Source organism: Malaya genurostris, chromosome 1 (genome assembly GCF_030247185.1).
Source record: "Malaya genurostris strain Urasoe2022 chromosome 1, Malgen_1.1, whole genome shotgun sequence".
Taxonomy (NCBI): Eukaryota; Metazoa; Arthropoda; class Insecta; order Diptera; family Culicidae; genus Malaya; species Malaya genurostris.
In genome coordinates, this window is record NC_080570.1 from 162,785,416 (window position 1) to 162,803,336 (window position 17,921).

Here is a 17,921-nt window from a genome sequence, read left to right on the forward strand (position 1 = left end):
TGATTCTTGGTTTTTGACTTTGGATTATATTTTGACTTCTGACTTATGTTTTTGGCTTCCGACTTCTGACTGTAGGCCTTGAACTTGACTTATAACTTTTTACTTTCATTTTACCCATCTGGATTTTCCGATATTGACATTTTACTCTTGACTTGTGACTTCGATTTTTCCTTTTTATTTTTATTTTCCTTTGGACTTTTGATCTTTAACTTTTACTCTTTATTTTTAAAATTTCGACTTTTAACTTTTGGTTTTTCATTTTTACTTTTAACTTTCTGTTGTTTACTTTTTACTTTCGATTACTTTGATTGTTTGGACATTTGACCCTTGACTTTTGGTTCTTGACTTGTGTTTTTTGACTTTGATTTTTCGCATTTTGATTTCTATTTTTTGAACTTTTGACCACTATCTTTCAAATTTTCACTAACTTTTGACTGAATATTTTTACTTCTTAATTTTAATTTTCTGCTGTTTACTATTGGCTCTCGATTTTTTAATGTTTTGTTTTAATGTTTAGCTTCTGATGAAGACTCTTTACTTTTGATTCTTGATTTTTGACTTTGTACTTTTGATATTTTACTTTTCATCTAGTTTTGGACACTTTTGAAATTTGACCTTCGACTTTTGACCTTTATCTTACAAATTTGGATATTTGATTGTTTAATTTTACTTCTAATTTTTTGCTGTTCATTTTTTAATTTTGGTTTTCGTTTTTTAACTTTTTATTACCGACTTCTGACTTTTGATTCTTGACTGTTAACTTTAGGCTTTCGTTTCTAATTTTTGTATTTTAACTTTTGATTTTAGACTTGACTTTTAATTTTCGGCTTTTGACATTTAACTTCTATTTCCAACTGGTGACTTTCCACTTTATGTTCTTTTCATTTTATTTTATTTTTGCCTTTCAAATTTTGACTTTAGACCTATTATTTTTGCTTTAAATATTCTGCTGCTTACTTTACACTTACCATTTTCAACTTTTGATTTTCGTCTTTTTATATTCGACTCTTGATTTCTGATTCTTGAATTTTGACTTTAGGCTTTTGTTTTTTGACTTTCGTTTACACTTTTGATTTTTGACTTTTTACTTTTAATTTTTGTCAATAGTCTTTTGACTTTTGATCTCTTAGACTTTTATTATCGAGTTTGGACTGTTGACTTTTTATCTTTTACTTTTTATTTTTTACGTTTTACTTTTCACTTTACTTTGGACTTTTGATTTTAGACTTTGGCTTTTTGTCTTTCAATTTTGACTTATTATTTCTACTTTTTACATTCAACTTTCTGCAGTTTACGATTTACTTTGACTTTCGATTTTCAACTTTTGATTTTCAGCTTTTGACATGTGATTCTTGACTATCGACTATTGTTTTTCGATTTTTGACTTGTAACTTTGAACTTTTGACTTTTAACTTTCAACGTCTTATTTTTTACTTTTTACTCTTTACTTTTCATTTCACTTTGACTTCTGATCTTTGACTTTTGGCCTTTGTCTTACAAATTTTGACTTCCAACTTTTAGCTTCTACCTTTTTACTTCTACCTACTTTCAACGTTCTGCTGTTTACATTTTACGTTTGAGTTTCGATTTCTTGATTTTTGATTCTTGATCAAAATTCAAAGTCAAAAAATATAAGTCTAAAGTCTAAACTTTGAACTTTTCTTTTTTGCTTTATACTTTTTCATTTTTTTACTTTCACTATTCACTTCACTTTGAACTTTTGATCTTTGACCTTTGTCTTTCAAATTTGGATTTTTAACTTTAGCCTTTTATTTTCACTTGTAACTTTCTGCCGTTTTACTTTCGATTATCTTGATTTTCGGCTTCTGACATTTGACTCTTGACTTTTGATTCTTACGGTTTTGACTTTACACTATTTTTTTATTTTTTACTCCAGACTTTTGATCTCTTAGATTTATTTCTTCTGATTTTCTAATTTCAACTTTTAAACTTTTACTTTTTACTTATTACTTATTACTTTTCAAAGGAAAGCTTAACACGTTTGACTTTTAATCTTTGGCTCTTGACCTTTGTCTTTCAAACATTTCACTTTTCACATTTGGCTTTTGATGTTTTTACTTTTGATTTTTGGCTTTTTACTTTTGACTTTTGACCTCGACTATTAGCTTTTGACTTTAAACTATTGATTTTGAACTTTCATCTTCTGATATTTGATCTTCGACATTTTTTTTTTACTTTTGATTAGTGACTTTCGATTTTCGACTGTTTATTTTACACTTTTGGCTTTTGAGTATCAAATTCTAACGTTTGAATTTCGACCTTCGATTTTTAATTTTTAATGTTTGACTTTTCACTTTTTTGTTATTATCTTCTACATTTCACTTTTGCTTTCTGCAGTTTTTATTTTTGACTTTTGGCTTTTTACTTTTGACTTTCGGCTTTCAACTATTGATTTTTAACTTCTGACTTTTGATCTTCGACTTTCGACTTTTGATTTTTGACTTTTAACTTATCACTTTTTAATTTTCTCGTTTTACCTTATATATTTCGCTTTGCACATGTTTTCACTTTTGATTTTTGGCATTTTACTTATGACTTTTGACCTACTACTATTAGCTTTTGACTTTCAACTTCTGACTTTTGATGTTCGACTTTCGACTCTCGATTTATAACTTTTAACTTTTGACATTCGACTTTTGTGTTTTGACTTTCAACTTTTGACTTTTGATTTTTGACTTTAGACTTGACTGTTAAATTATGATTTTTTACATTTACTTTAAACTTTCTGCTGCTTACATTTTACCTTCGACTTTTGTTTTCAACTTTTGATTTTCGGCTTTTGACATTTGTTTCTTGATTTTTGACTTTCGATTTTCAATTTTCGATTTTCGGCTTTTGACATTTGACTGCTGATTCTTGGCTTCTGACTTTTGACTTATGTTTTTGACTTCTGGCTTTTGACTGTAGGCTTTGAACTTGACTTATAACTTATAACAACCCCTCACAGAGTGCCAGAAAGTTCCTCGTGCCTTAATAATCTCTATAAAAAAAAAGAAAACAGACTTTTGATTCTAGAATTTTTATTTTGACTTTCTACTTTGAAATTGAGATTTTCGACTTTTGACCTTCGATCTTCTACTCTTAATTTTTAACTTGACTTTTGACGTTTTAACGTTCGGTTTCTGATTTTTGACTTGTAATCTTTCACTTTTTACTTTTGAATTTTGACTTGTGGTTTTTGACTTTTGGCTTCTAATTTCTGATTTTTTACTTTTAAATTTTAATTTTTGATTTTAAATTTTGACATTTGACTTTTGGCCTAGATTTTTGACTTCAATCTTTTGGCTTTTAACTTTGGCTTTTGACTTTCAAATGTTGCCTTTTGAATTTTTATTTTTAGTTTTAATTTTCTGCTGTTCACATTTTAATTTTTACTTTTTACCTTTGATTTTCGGCGTTTGACTCTTGACTTTTGATTCTTGAAATTTGACTTTAGACTTTGGTTTTTGACTTTCTTTTTTTTCATTTTCTAATTTTTGATTTTCACATCATTTTTTACTTTTGATTTTTCACTTTTAATCTTTGGCTTTTAACCTGTGTCTTTCGAATTTGGAGTTTGACTTGTTCTCACTTTTAACTTTCTGCTGCTTACGTTTTACTTTTGACTATCGATTTTCAACTTTTAATTTTCGGCTTTTGATATTTGCTTCTTGACTTTTGATTTTTGGCTTTTGATTTTATACTTTTGACTTGACTTACCTTTAAATTCTTACTTTTTATTTCTTATTTTTTTACTTTTCACTTCACTCTTGACTTTTGACTCTTAATTTTTAACTTGACTTTTGACGGCAAAATTCATTTAACATTCGGTTTCTGATTTTTGACTTGTAATCTTTAACTTTTCATTTTACACATTTGAATTTTGACTTCTGGTTTTTGACTTTTCGCTTTTAAAATTGAATTTTTGATTTTTAATTTTGACATTTGACTTTTGGCCTTGATTTTTGACCTAAAACTTTTGGGCTTTGAGTTTTTACTTTTGATATTTAGCTTTTGATTTTCGAATTTGGACGATTAACTTTTAACTTTTGACTTTCTGCGGCAAACAAACGCCATATCGATATTACATTAGATTACCCAATGTATCAGAAACTACTCTAATTTCACTCTTCAAGAAGTTAATTTTGTGGAACTGCGGAAAATTCATGATCGACTGGGAATGGATAAATTACCACTAATGGTAGTACTTTCTGTCCTAAAGAAGCCATAATCTTCATAATGGAAAATAGCATCCGAATTCAAACATGCATTAAAAAGACTACTGAAGAAGCATTCCGAATGCAACTCGAAATGGACCGAAGTTTGCTCACTTAATGCTCAATTATTCCATTGTTATGTTTTCTTTTCCCTTTCCTGTATTTGCCTCGTACTACTTCATTGTGCAGGAAAATTGTGCAGAAACGAAATGCTTTTGCTTCCTCTTCCCCTTTGGGAAGCTACACGCTGCTTTTATTTTGCCAACAAAGTCCGAACCGAACTCACATATTCTGTTTTTTTTTTCTACGAGGTAAATAGAGTTTTCCCAAAGCTTCCAGCTTCGCCATTTAGTCGATGTTCGGGTGGTAACTAATGATGTGGGGTGTTTGTAAAACTCATCATTTTTTCATTTATCGCTCGCTCGAAACGTTTCTGCCCGTGTTGGCGGCCATCTTCAGGAAGAAATCCTATATTTTGTGTGGCAGGTTATGTGCGAGTGCGCTATTGTTTGTACTGTGCCCGAAGATATTCTATGAAACAACTTGCTATCAATCGGCAAGTCAAATAGGCCGTATGTCTCTCCATTTAAGTGGGGGTAAGTCAGTAAAAACGCACGTGTTGTACGTTTTGCGTACATTTCTTCCACACAAATTCGCCAATCAGTTTTATCGCTCCTGTGTGGAGGAAAGTGGCGAGTTGAGACGTCAAGGGCAAAAAGAACCGGAAATATTTTCTTGTGTATCGTACGGTTGATGGATTGTTTGCTAACCTTTCCAAACATCTGGAGATCGTTCCAGTTTGATTGTATTTATGTATGTGTGCTTGTTTGTGTGATGAAAAGTGAAAGGTTGAACCGATATCCGACGTGGCGTTTTTTTTTTTTTCTAAAAAGTATTTGTCGCTCGTCAGTACACCGGAATGGAAGCTGAATAAGGGAAGGTCACCCGTCCCGGATAATGTATCGGGTCAATTAAGGTAAATGTTAGGTTAGGTTCCGTCATTGCGTGCTCAGTTGCTTGTTATCATCGTAACATTAGCAAAGCGAGAAGCGAACGACGACGACAACGAAGACGACGACAGAAGGAACCCGGGAGAAGATCACGAGCGGGGTATCACAATAACACTTTTGTTTTTATGTCAGAAGGCGTAAGAATTCATGGGGACCATTAACGCTGGGTGTGTTAAGAGGGCCGTAATGCGTATTTCTATTACCAGTGTACTTTGTTTTGACCTCCCTCCGGATGTATTAGTAGAAAAGTCGCTTCGTAGACTGGAGTTTTGAGGACGCCGGCATTTTGCTCTTCTTAGCTAGTTGAGCGATTTGCCACACGGTTTCGCTCATTTTTTTTTACCACAACAAAAATCATTTTCTATTAAAATAGTAAAAATATTGCCGGTTCATTGGAGAGAAACTGTCCAAAAACAATCATAGCGTAAATATTGCTGTGGGGGTAAATGACATGAATGATTCGTAGTTGATCAAAGCAAGCCTTTGCAGTAACACTTTGACAACGAAAATGTTTACGAAGTCGCAGCGCTAATTTTGTGATACCTCGTTTCACACGAGTTTTCTGCGAATTATATATAAGTGATTGTTGTCAGCTAACTAGGTACTATTGCGTTGCAATTCGGGTAAAGTAGCTGTCGTTATTTTCGGGTAAATACAACAAACCAGTGATTTTCCAGTTCGAGAGGGGCAATCAAAAATCATTCGGGTAATTCGATTGTCTGAAACGAATAATCATGTATTGACGTATTTCTATCAAAATAAACTCAAGATGGAATAGTCTATGATTTTTTATATACCATTCAAATTGGACCCCTCAATGAAATTGGTTCACCGTCAGTTGCAGTTTATTTATTATTGGAGACAAAACAACAAGCGTCGAATCGCTACATGCGTCGTAACTTGTTTACTTCCTTCCAAACTTGCATTGATGCTATGGAATTTTACCGCCTTTTTCCAATGTTTAACGACATTGTTAAAGAAGGATCAACAACATTGCATTATTACTAAGTTCACCGTTTCACGATTACTGATTCCACATCGTCTCGCCCAAAATTAATGGTTCGAATTTATGTGTTCGGAAATAAGAATTGTCAAACGACTAAGTGGTTAACGTTTCTCTTCTATATTTTTCTGATTACTTAACCTACAATCAACAGAATTCGACACACATTCGCTTTCGCCCAGAAAACAAAGAAACATCACCAAAAATTAATGTGAAAATGTGAAATTTTTCTGTTAAGTAAAAATAGAGCAAATGAACAGACTGTCATCTCAGGATATATTTGCAATTTGTATTTAGCTCGAGTAACCAGAAGTTCGTAAAAAATGATTTGTCTTAAGCTGTATATGTTACAATGCATTCTGAATAGTCCGAGGAATTACCCATACTTCAATGTTCACCCGACGCAACAGAACAAACTTTGAAGCAGTTCCTTGTACAGCTTTTAAGCAACGAGAAAGTTTTCTCAGAATTTGATCTGTACGTTCAAGTTGCCAAAAAGTGCCTCGCGTACTTCAAAGCTCTAATAAAGTGGATATTTTGAGGTACTAAGGAACTTTTGGTGACTTGGAGAGACGACGCTTACCAATTTGAACATTCTTCTCAGCAAGGATGGCTTTTATCATATCAAAGAACGCTCTCTAGCAACTCTTCACACGACATAATCAGTGTCATCAAAGAGAGACGGATATCATCTCAGCAACAAAATTATCAAGTCGAATCATCGATTCGATTTTCTGCGATAATCGTCAACTTGAGATTCTCTCTTTGTAAATTCCACACAGCGCCGATCATTGCAAAACTGTATCAATTTTGGCCCGGGCCGTGGAATACTCAGAGTATAAGGTAAAACGAAGAAATGCAGAAAAACTCTCTCACGGTTCATGCATTGAGAGGCAGCCAGTTCATGTACCAGATTCACGATATTGTATACAATCATAAATTAAGTAAACCTAGATTTCCCACTGTACGGTGACACATTTACGCATCCATTCTACGCCAGACGGCGCTTTTGGTGTCACGGGGTTGGTCAACTACAGTACTATTACACTGGGGAATCTAGGTTTATTTTATTTATGATACAATGTAGAGAAATATCGAGCCGCTCCCTGCCAAATTATCGGCAATCACCAAACACTGCTTTTCAGAATATGAAATAGTCTCAATCCATCTTGAATATTGATATCTAATTATTTATTATGTGCATATGAAAGCAAAATGCAAGAAAAATCTCTAAGTTTGACCTTAGCGCTCCTACAGCACAATCTTTTCATTGATTCACAATGACCAATATTATTAATCTGACTCCATTATACACAATCCATCAACTGGTGAACGATATCAGAACTTTTTCTTCTGTCTACAGCGGTATTTCTAGAACAGTTATATGGATTCCGCCAGTCGTTTTCACTTGATGCCAAACCACCCCAGATTCCACCCTAACTGGTTTCAAACAGTTTTGAACCTAGTTTCAATGTAATTGAATTGAAAATCGAGTCAGTTTCGAGTCTGATTTCGATATCGGGCTTTCACAAACCCCCGTTGCTCAGTACGAACCCAACTCAGTTGCATGGAAAATGTTTGCTTGATGGAACTACCCTGAGTCAGCTTCATTTTTATTAAGTAAAAATGACATTAGTAAGCAAAAATTTTGATACCCAATTAAGCACGTGGCTCGGAATCGAGTATGCATGTGAAAACTTCACACAAAACAACTCGTTGCGCGCCAACAGATTCTTTCAACGATCTAGTATTCTTTTCTTCGACGGTCAAACACTTATGCAACTCGTTGCGCGCCAAACATCAATCGTAGATCTAGCAATCATTGACGACTTTTTCAGTGGAAAATTCCATTGTCCATACAAAATAACTTTATTGGTTTTTCCCACTTTTCCGGTAAGTTTTCCTAATTTTTTGATGTACGAACCCGGTGGGGGTAAAAACTGATCAAACAAAAAAAAAATCATCTCAATCCGTCCATCCGTTCTTACGTGATGCGATTACAAAGAATGATCTCTGCATTTATATATATATATATATATATATATATATATATATATATATATATATATATATATATATATATATATATATATATATATATATATATATATATATAAGATATATACACAGATCGTGTTTGACAATTCCATCCCATAATTCATGATTGGATTAGGATTTTTTCACCGAAAGTAATTTTGCCGAATTCTATTTTGAAATATCGTACTGGAATTGATTTAATGAATGAGAAAAAATTGAAGATGACTATTTCAAATAACGGATAAATTTATTTCCGGTTTTCAATTCAGATAGAATACACTATTGATTGAATTTTTCACATTTATTTATAATCATCGGGATGGGATTTTAAGGAAAACTAGTTGGCTTTATTACCTACTACGCATCAAAGCATTTGCTATGATAATAAGATGATAGATAAATCAAATTTTTGAGGTACTTTATCGACAACTGAGTACAAATGAAAAAAATGTCTAATGAAACTTAGCTGCATCGTTTTTGCACGTGTGTTGTCCAACATTGCTATATAGACATAGACATAGAATAAAACAAACCCTAATTTTGAGTAGACCGGACAAATGAGGTGGTTACAGATTTGTTTAATGCATGTACGGCCATTTTATCATATATTAAAACTAAAGTCTGTCCCAGAAAGTATGGACGCAACCAAAAACCGCTGCGATTTCGCAATGGTGCAGAATTTGCTATTGTTATGGCTGCGTCCTGTTGTTTACACTCTTCTATAACCACTTGTGCAGTTGTTTATTCGTTTTCATTAGTTTGTTTCGAAATGCGTGGACTTTCAGCAGAACAACGTCGAAAAAATTGTACAGAACGCGGACTGTCAATGAGAAAGATAGCAAAAATGGAAGGAGTAAGTGAAAAAGCCGTGCGAAATGCAATCAGGAAGTTCGGTGAGGATAAACCGAAAACGGGTCGAAAAAAGGTCCTGCTAACCCTCAGTTGGATAAACGTATACTGAAGGCGTTCGAGCAAATGAAGGAAGTTTCAGTTAGGTATGTGGCCAAAAAAGCGGACACTTCGAAGTCAAATGTTCTTCGTGCTAAAGAACGTTTGAATCTTCGAACCTATAAGAAGCAGAAACAACCAAAACGTAGTCCGAAATAAGAAGCATCGATCAGGCCGAGGGTTCGAAACCTGTACAATACGATTCTTGCAGGAAATTTGAACTGCATAATCATGGACGACGAAACCTACGTGAAACTCGATTACAAATCCTTGCCAGGACCACAATATTATACGGTGCGAGAAGGGAAAGTGTTAAACCAGTCCGAGACATCGATTGAAGTCGAAAAATTTGGTAAGAAAGCAAGCAATTTGTAGCTGCGGTAAGATTTCGAAACCCTTCATCACCACTGCTTCAATGAACAGCGAAATATACATCAAGGAATGTTTACAAAATCGACTTCTACCCATGATTCGACGCCACAAAGATCCTGTTGTCTTCTGGCCAGATCTTGCTTCTTGCCACTACTCGAAATCAACGGTAGAATGGTATACTACCAAAAATGTCACTTTCGTCCCAAACTTCGACCAATTGAGGAATTTTGGGCATTAACGAAGGCACATCTTAGGAAACATGACTCGGCAGCCGAAACCATTCAACAGTGCGAAAAAGATTGGAAAAAAGTATCAAAACTTGTCGCCAAAAAGTCTGTACGGAATTTAATGAGGAACGTTCGCAAGAAGGTGCGCCAGCTAGTCTACAATGGCTAAGTAGCAAATGTTGAGAATAATATTCTGTTGTTGTAGTCTAATATTATCAGTATATCGAATAAAATTTGAATATCTAACACTTGTGAATTATTCACAGCGAAATCAAAGTGCGTCCATACTTTCTGGAAAAGTCTTTACATAAGACGTGTACAAAGTTTCATCAAAATCGAAACTAGCCACCTCTGATTTTTCCATCTTTTCAGCTGTTAATTTCTAGATTGCTTGGAATATTCTCACTTTTTGAGTATATCAATTATATTTTCAGTCGTTTGTTTAGGGGTTAGTGTGGCTAGTGGCAAACAATTACGTATACATTCTTGAATAGAATTCTCAATGAATAAACCAAGAAGCAGCTTATGTTCTTATACTAATGCCATCTTGCGATTCACGTTGAACCGCAAGGTGGCATTAGTAACTTAACACAAACGGTCAATGAACTGCTCAGTCGAAGACTCCATACGAATATTTATTAAAAATTGTTGGTGAAATTTGCAAGGCAATGTAAAAAATTCTACATGTTTCGGTGTTGTACAGCATTTTCACTGTAAATGTTTGAATGAAAATGTTTCGGATTTTTAAAAATTTTCCTCAAATTAAAAGACAGCATAACAGTTGCGGATCTCCTTAATCTAAAGCTAAACAATGATACGATCCAATACCGTCAGCAAAGCATTTGTTACACAGTAAAACCGAATAAAAACAAACTGTCAAGTTATGCAACCATCATTACAGCAAACTGTTTCCAACAACCAATCCCGCAAACTGTCGAAAGCGGTCAAAATCGCAAAAAGCAATCATTGGTAACCATTGACGTTTTGGGATACGGTTTTCGGTTCGTTTTATGGCAGCACACCCGGATCCTGGCCCGGTCGGCTAGCAGTCGGAAGCATCGATGACAATCGCACAAACGAGGTGTCAATGGTATTCACTGATGATGATGGTGATAATGATAATAAAGACCGTTTCTCCATTACTGTGACGTGATGTGTTGTTACGCACCGACTAACGAACCCGGTTCGAGTTCGCAAAACGAGTGATGGGAAACCGGAAAATGGGCAATCACTCATTTTCCGAATGTTGCGCTTATTATCGGCTATGTCGGTGACTACAACGACAGGATCCGGGATCTGGAGTGAACGACAGCAGGATTAGGCAGATGTGTACCGACAAATTGGGCCGGTTTTGATGAGACGAGCGACGACGAATTTGCAGACGACGGCTGTTTCCTGATGCCTTCCAGGTGACAATTCGTTCCCATGGAGACTGTTCAAACTTTTCTCGTTCCGGAAGGAGGGAGACGGCAGTTGGTGTGTAATTTAAATGTATGGAACGGTCATGGCACACTGTGCTGCACGTACGTTATACGACGGATTATAGGTTGGGCCTGCGGAAGGACACATTGGGTTGTACATACAAAACTTCGGTCGTGTCAAATGGGTCCCCCGGTGGTGATTGCGAACGAATGAAGATTCATTCCAAGAAAACACTTTTGCTAACCGCTTTCCTGTAACAGGGTGCAGAGAAAATTGAGTGCTGAATTTGTGATGATAGAGCCAATAAAAAGTTAGGTCTATCGTAGATAATCGGAATTTTCCGACTGAATCGAAGACTCTGCCTTTTCCGTTTCTGCTTGTGTCACCATCTGATGAATTCACTCGAGAACAATGATTTCCAATAGGAAGCTTATCAAATTGGAACAGCTGTATTAAATTACTCTAACCCATCGAAGGGAAAATCGATACACTATAATTCAAGTCACTTCAAATTGTAATAAAATTGGTGCCCAAGGTTACGTTGCATTAGCAGTTCAATTTGAGCCACTGAATTCTTGTAAAAGGAACATGAAAACAGAAGAATTTCAGGGTAATTCGAATGTTTCGTGACAAGTTTTGTTCAAGAGTTTTTCAATAAATTTGAAAATTCAAAAAAAAAATCTTGTACATCGCTTATTTGAACACTCATCTTATGTTTATCTGCTTTCTGGTCTTAAGCGCCTAGGCAAAAATCGAATTTGGAAGAACATCTCGTTTGGTTACTGACTTGAGCGCGGTCGTCACAGTGTTTTATTGCACGAATTTCGATGCGTTTGGAGCGGCTACTAACAGCGTCTGTGTTGGTATCCAGAGAATGAAAATGAAATGCGGTATCGCGTTCAGCAAAACTCAAGCCTGGGTACGTTTAACAGAGCTAGCACAAAGGTCAGCCGGCGAGACAGGAGATCGCGAATAATACAGAAGAGTATCACTCTCTTAAACTGTACTCAAGCTGATTGAGTTGTTTCAAGCTCTTCAGTACAAATTTCATTGGAAAATCAACCAACTCGATTTTAAGTATTTTTTACCTTTTTTCGGTTTTTTAACGATATCAAACTAACTAGAGATTATAAGAGGAGAAAGAATATGAAATCATAGAGCCATAGTACTCAAGGAAGAGCAAGGATGTGAAGAATAAAGTGTGGAAAAGTGAGACGTGACAAGGATCATTTAAGTAAGCAGAAGGCTTCTTGTATCTAAACTTTTACCTTCTACCAGAGGAGTCGAACTTAGGCATCTTAGCGATACGAGTTATCCGAGTCTCTGATATGTCAGAAAGTAAAGGCAAAGGTCGTTTGCCATTTACTGTCCGAACCGGCCGAGTACTATGAGTACTATGGCTCTATGATTTCATATTCTTTCTCCTTTTATAATCTCTAGTTAGTTTGATATCGTTTAAAAACCGAAAAAAGTAAAAAATACTGACTGACCAGAAGTCATAAATAAAAGAAGTAAAAAGTAATTTTAACCTCAACTTCAGTTCATAGTGTACAGAACCATTGCATGGCTGGTGCGACGATCCTTCAGGCACTGATAGTTGTTTAGTACTGACGACAACTGAATTAAAGAGGATAACTTCTATTTAAATACTTGTGTCATCGTATGTATTCAGACAATAAGGCGGGACCAACGAAACCAAAACTAAAGACTGTCCCAGAAAGTATGGACGCACTTTGATTTCGCTGTAAATAATTCACAAGTGTTAGATATTCAAATTTTATTCGATATACTGATAATATTAGACTACAACAACAGAATATTATTCTCAACATTTGCTACTTATCCATTGTAGACTAGCTGGCGCATCTTCTTGCAAACGTTCCTCATTGAATTCCATACAGACTTCTTGGCGACAAGTTTTGACACTTTTTTCCAATCTTTTTCGAAGTGTTGAATGGTTTCGGCTGCCGAGACATGTTTCCTAAGATGTGCCTTCGTTAATGCCCAAAATTCCTCGATTGGTCGAAGTTGTGGGCAATTTGGTGGATTCATGTCTTTTGGGACGAAAGTGACATTTTTTGGTAGCAAACCATTCTACCGTTGATTTCGAGTAGTGGCAAGAAGCAAGATCTGGCCAGAAGACGACAGGATTCTTGTGGCTTCGAATCATGGGTAGAAATATTTCGCTGTTCATTGAAGCAGTGGTGATGAAGAGTTTCGAAATCTTACCGCAGCTACAAATTGCTTGCCAGACCATACCCAAGTAACATTTTTAATATTAATAAATACTTGTAGCTATCTTCAATGCTACATAATAAATCTTGCATTAAAACTTTAAACTCCACGAAAGCCTACTGAAAACCTCTATAAGAGCATGTTCCTGCCAAGTGGACCATTCTTCATAAGGTTTATAAAGCAAACTGAAGAATCAGCATAAAGCTGCGTTAAAACTTCAAATTCAAGAAAAATTTGAAACCAGCTTTACGATCAACATTAAATTTATTTGGATGGAATAAATTCCGCTATGAATAAACTGTCGTTTTGATCATATTTTTCTTGACTATGTGTGAGTCATGTCTGCTGTGAATGCAATCAATATAGAATTTACAAGTTCGAGGCTTTTACCGAACGTAAAACTTCATGCGCTTTTATTTTTCTCGTTAATGTATGGATAAAAATAAGAATTATAACTAATCGCCTTGAAATAAATACTGTTTTCGGGAATACTGTTAGCACGAAGAACATTTGACTTCGAAGTACCCACTTTTTTGGTCACATCCCGAACTGAAACCTTCTTCTTTTGCTCGAACGCCTTCAGTATACGTTTATCCAACCGAGGGTTAGCAGGACCTTTTTTCGACCCGTTTTCGGTTTATCCTCAAAGGTATAACACCTTACCTCACCGAACTTTCTAATTGCATTTCGGACGGCTTTTTTACTTACTCCTTCCATTTTTGCTATCTTTCTCAGTGACAGTCCGCGTTCTGTGCACCATCTGTACACAATTTTTCGACGTTGTTCTGCTGAAAGTCTACGCATTTCGAAACAAACTAATGAAAACGAATAAACAACTGCACAAGTGATTAGAGAAGTGTGTAAACAACAGGACGCAGCCATAAAAATTGACAGATTCTGAACCATTGCGGTTTTTGGTTGCGTCCATACTTTCTGGGACAGTCTTTAGTCATTTCCTCGCTGGACGAGCTACCTGCTCCTATGCTAACCAAAGCAGAACTGCTACTGAATGAAACGCGAGAAGTAAATCAATGTTCAAAACCGTTGCTAGAGAAATCAGGTGGATGACATCATTTTCGCAGGCTGTGATTGATTTGTAAAATCATAGGTCAATTAACATCAATTTTGCAATGGTATGCTATTGAAATACTCAATCAATTGAATCATTAACAAAAGACTGAGTTATTACCGTTCAAAACTACGATAGAAAAAGTTACGCGACTAATTTTTTCATATTTTCATTAGCACCCTGTCCCCTGAAGTGAAAAATAAAGCATTCTGAATGCCAAAATAAGGCCCAATTTTTCATTCATCTGTGTTTTCCAAATGTGTTATCAGACGGCGCCTTTATACGATTTCGCACGATTATTCGCCCTTATTCTGAATAACGTCGTATCGTTTTTTCCCTCGTATTTCATTTGTATTCCCAATAACGCTAGCAAAATCAAAGGTAGCTATGATTCGATCGAACCACATTCGATCGAAAAATCAATACGTCGTTATTCAGAATAAGGGCGATTTTCAGGGTCACTATCTCAGTGCGTGCTGGATTGACGTTTCCAAAATAGCTGAAGTCAAATCAATCAATTTGCAAATGTCAAAGTTATAGAATGTTTCAATACCGACATTAGAAATGGCGCACCCTGTGTCAAATGACTCAAACTTGAACACAGCAAGCGGTCCTCCCAGATCACAATATTAATAAGCGTTTTATGAAAGTTTGAAAAATGATTGGTCTCTGTATTCGTTTCCTAACATAGTGGAGACAGACTGAATCTACACGTCGACAGTCGCTCGTCTATTCAGTTTTAGTGACAATACTTCAATCATTCAATGGCAATCTGCGTTAGCTAGTTATTGAACACAAATCAATATATGCTTTCGTTTACGTCATAACGAAGATAGGAAAACGGCATCTCCGTCTCCTCAGCAACAATAATTTTCAATTCAGAATCTCATACTTTTCGCCAATATTGCCTCAATCGTAATGTCGCAAGTAAAGCTCCCAATCAAATTGGCTCACGGTAGACAAGCTGGAAACAATGATGCACACAGATATTTGCCTTTTATTTGCTCCCACATACTCACACTCACAGCCCGGACAGAGGCTGGCTGGCTGGCTGTACATCACGAGTTGACATGGAAAAAGCAAGCACAAACAAACAATTCCCGGAGGACAACTATACTGCCAGACAGACAGACAGACAGACAATCAGAATGAAACAAAGCTTTCCGTATACTTGGTAGGTACCAGCAAAACAAACGAAGGTAATCATATCAGTTTCGTCGTCATGGAGCTTTTGCGCAAATATACTCTGTAGTGTTTCTTGGCCTACTTGTTTTACTTTGCATATAGGGACCTTTCCGACTGTACATAGTAACGACAGCTCTGCAAGAATTGGCAGATTTCAACGAACAACGGGAAACAGTTTTGCATTCTGTTTAAAATTGGTTAATGTTTCCGACTTCAAACGTCACCGAAAGCTCAAGATTATTGATGTCAAAAACGGTAATAACTTCGACCTCAAACAGAACTCACTTACAGTTGCTCTACATCTTCTGCATAATTTGAGTGCTGTTCAAATAAATTACATTTTCCCTCCATCCGAAGAATAAGCCACTTCTGGTGCTCAAAAACAGTGCTGCTCCTCTTGTGTTCATGCAAATATCTCGAATTGCGTTTCGCTGATAACCAGCCAACTACTCCAGTGTAGATAACACAAGTGCAAAAGTTGTGCGGCAGAGAGCGATTCATGTTAAATCATCCCCACACAGCAGAACGACCTAAAGAATGGGCTGCGAATCAGACATCCAAGAACAATCATCGGAGTGAAATTGCAACCCCATAGAAAATTTATTCCACTCACTTCTTGGGCTTGGACTGAGTAGTTGTTGGAGTGAGCGGACGTAAGACCTTCCATCCACCCAAAGCATCAATCGAATTACATAAATTCATTCGACGGAATGGTGGCGGTACGGTTCCCTTTTCCTTCATCAATCCAACCTCACATCAAACTTCGGGGGGCCGGCCTTCCGCCACTTGTCGGTGCGGTGGTGATGTATATCGTAATGGAGCTGATTTCATATTCCACCCTTTGCCAGTTCTCGCTAGGAGTCGGACCTACTAAAGATGTAAAGTGAATGAAACTTGCCGGGTACTCTATCGGGTTAGGCGTTGCCTCTCAGTTGTGGTTCGCTCCTCGTTGACTTCCTCGATTTCAAATGAGTCGATGTAGCAGAAAGCCTCTGAAAATGTAAGCCAATCGGAAGTGTTGATGATATTTCCGATACCGACAGGTAAGCGCATATCAGCTTTTCTGAAAACGAAAAAATAATTGAATGAATTTCGATAGACTAGCTTACTGCGATGCCCGTTGATTTTCTGACAGTTCAAAAAAAATCAAATTTCCTGTTGTCGAAGATAACTTCCGTTCGTTTATAATTTTTCAGTGCGTAGAAGATTTTGTATTTTCCCAAGAAAACCGAATAGTTAATGAATAATCATTGAGAAACTCCGAAGCAAAAGTTCGTGAATAAAATTGGCTTATCTAAAACAGCGTTTTTACTCTATTATTCGTAATTCGATCGCATCCAGAACAAACGAAAAGAGACGACGCATTTTCGTCTCTCACTGCAACAAAAGAGAGTATCAATGCCAACGTCACTCGTTGCCCTACGACAAGACCAAATCGAAATAACAATTCTTATTATTTCTTCGATATAGTGCTATAAAGAGTGTCTAAAATATGATAATTCAAAGTACACTCCAGAAGCATTTTGGAAAACAAAACTACTATCGATACAAGTATTATTAACAGTTCAAAATCATTTGTAACGTGTTCTGTCATTCACGATTGTCTAAGTTTCCATTGAAAATCGACACTACACAGTATACGATTTTCACTGAAGACCGGGAATGACTGCTTTTGTCGTTGACTGGACGTGGATCTCGTTCTCATAATTTGCCATCGGAGCTGAGAGTGACATTTATTTCTCGTTATTTTAAATCAATGAAAATGTTTTTTATTAGCTTTGATTTTTTTGTATACTCTCAATATCTTCACATCAATCAACGATGCCCCTTTTTTTCTCTTCCAGTGGAAAACGGAGTGCAGTTCGACGCGGCCCGGGCCTTTCTCAAGGAGCTCGACGTCATCAATCCGGTGTGGATTGGACTGATGCGACCGGAGAACTCGGCACGTTTCACCTGGACGTAAGTAACCGATCACCGATGTTTAGTTAAAGTGCACCAACGGATAAGTTTCATTTAAGTCAGTTCCCAGAAAGCTTATGCTGATCACCGTTACGGTTTTGACGATGTGTTCGCAAAAATTTGTTCATTCAAAAGCGAGTCATTTCGCCGAAAGTCGTTTCCTGGGTCATTTCGCCGGGTGATTTCGCCGAAAGTCGTTTCGCCGAATGCCATTTCGCCGAAAGTCGTTTTGCCGAA

The 17,921-nt window shown here is 36.2% G+C and overlaps 1 protein-coding gene across 1 annotated transcript in view; it reads left to right on the forward strand.

Moving 5' to 3' along the window:
• LOC131426567 (papilin) overlaps positions 1-17,921 on the forward strand; it is a 219,877-nt gene that overhangs the window by 177,858 nt on the left and 24,098 nt on the right. The window contains exon 3 of the mRNA XM_058589412.1: positions 17,570-17,684. Within this exon, the coding sequence (XP_058445395.1) occupies positions 17,570-17,684 (115 nt within the window). The remainder of the gene's footprint in view (positions 1-17,569; positions 17,685-17,921) is intronic.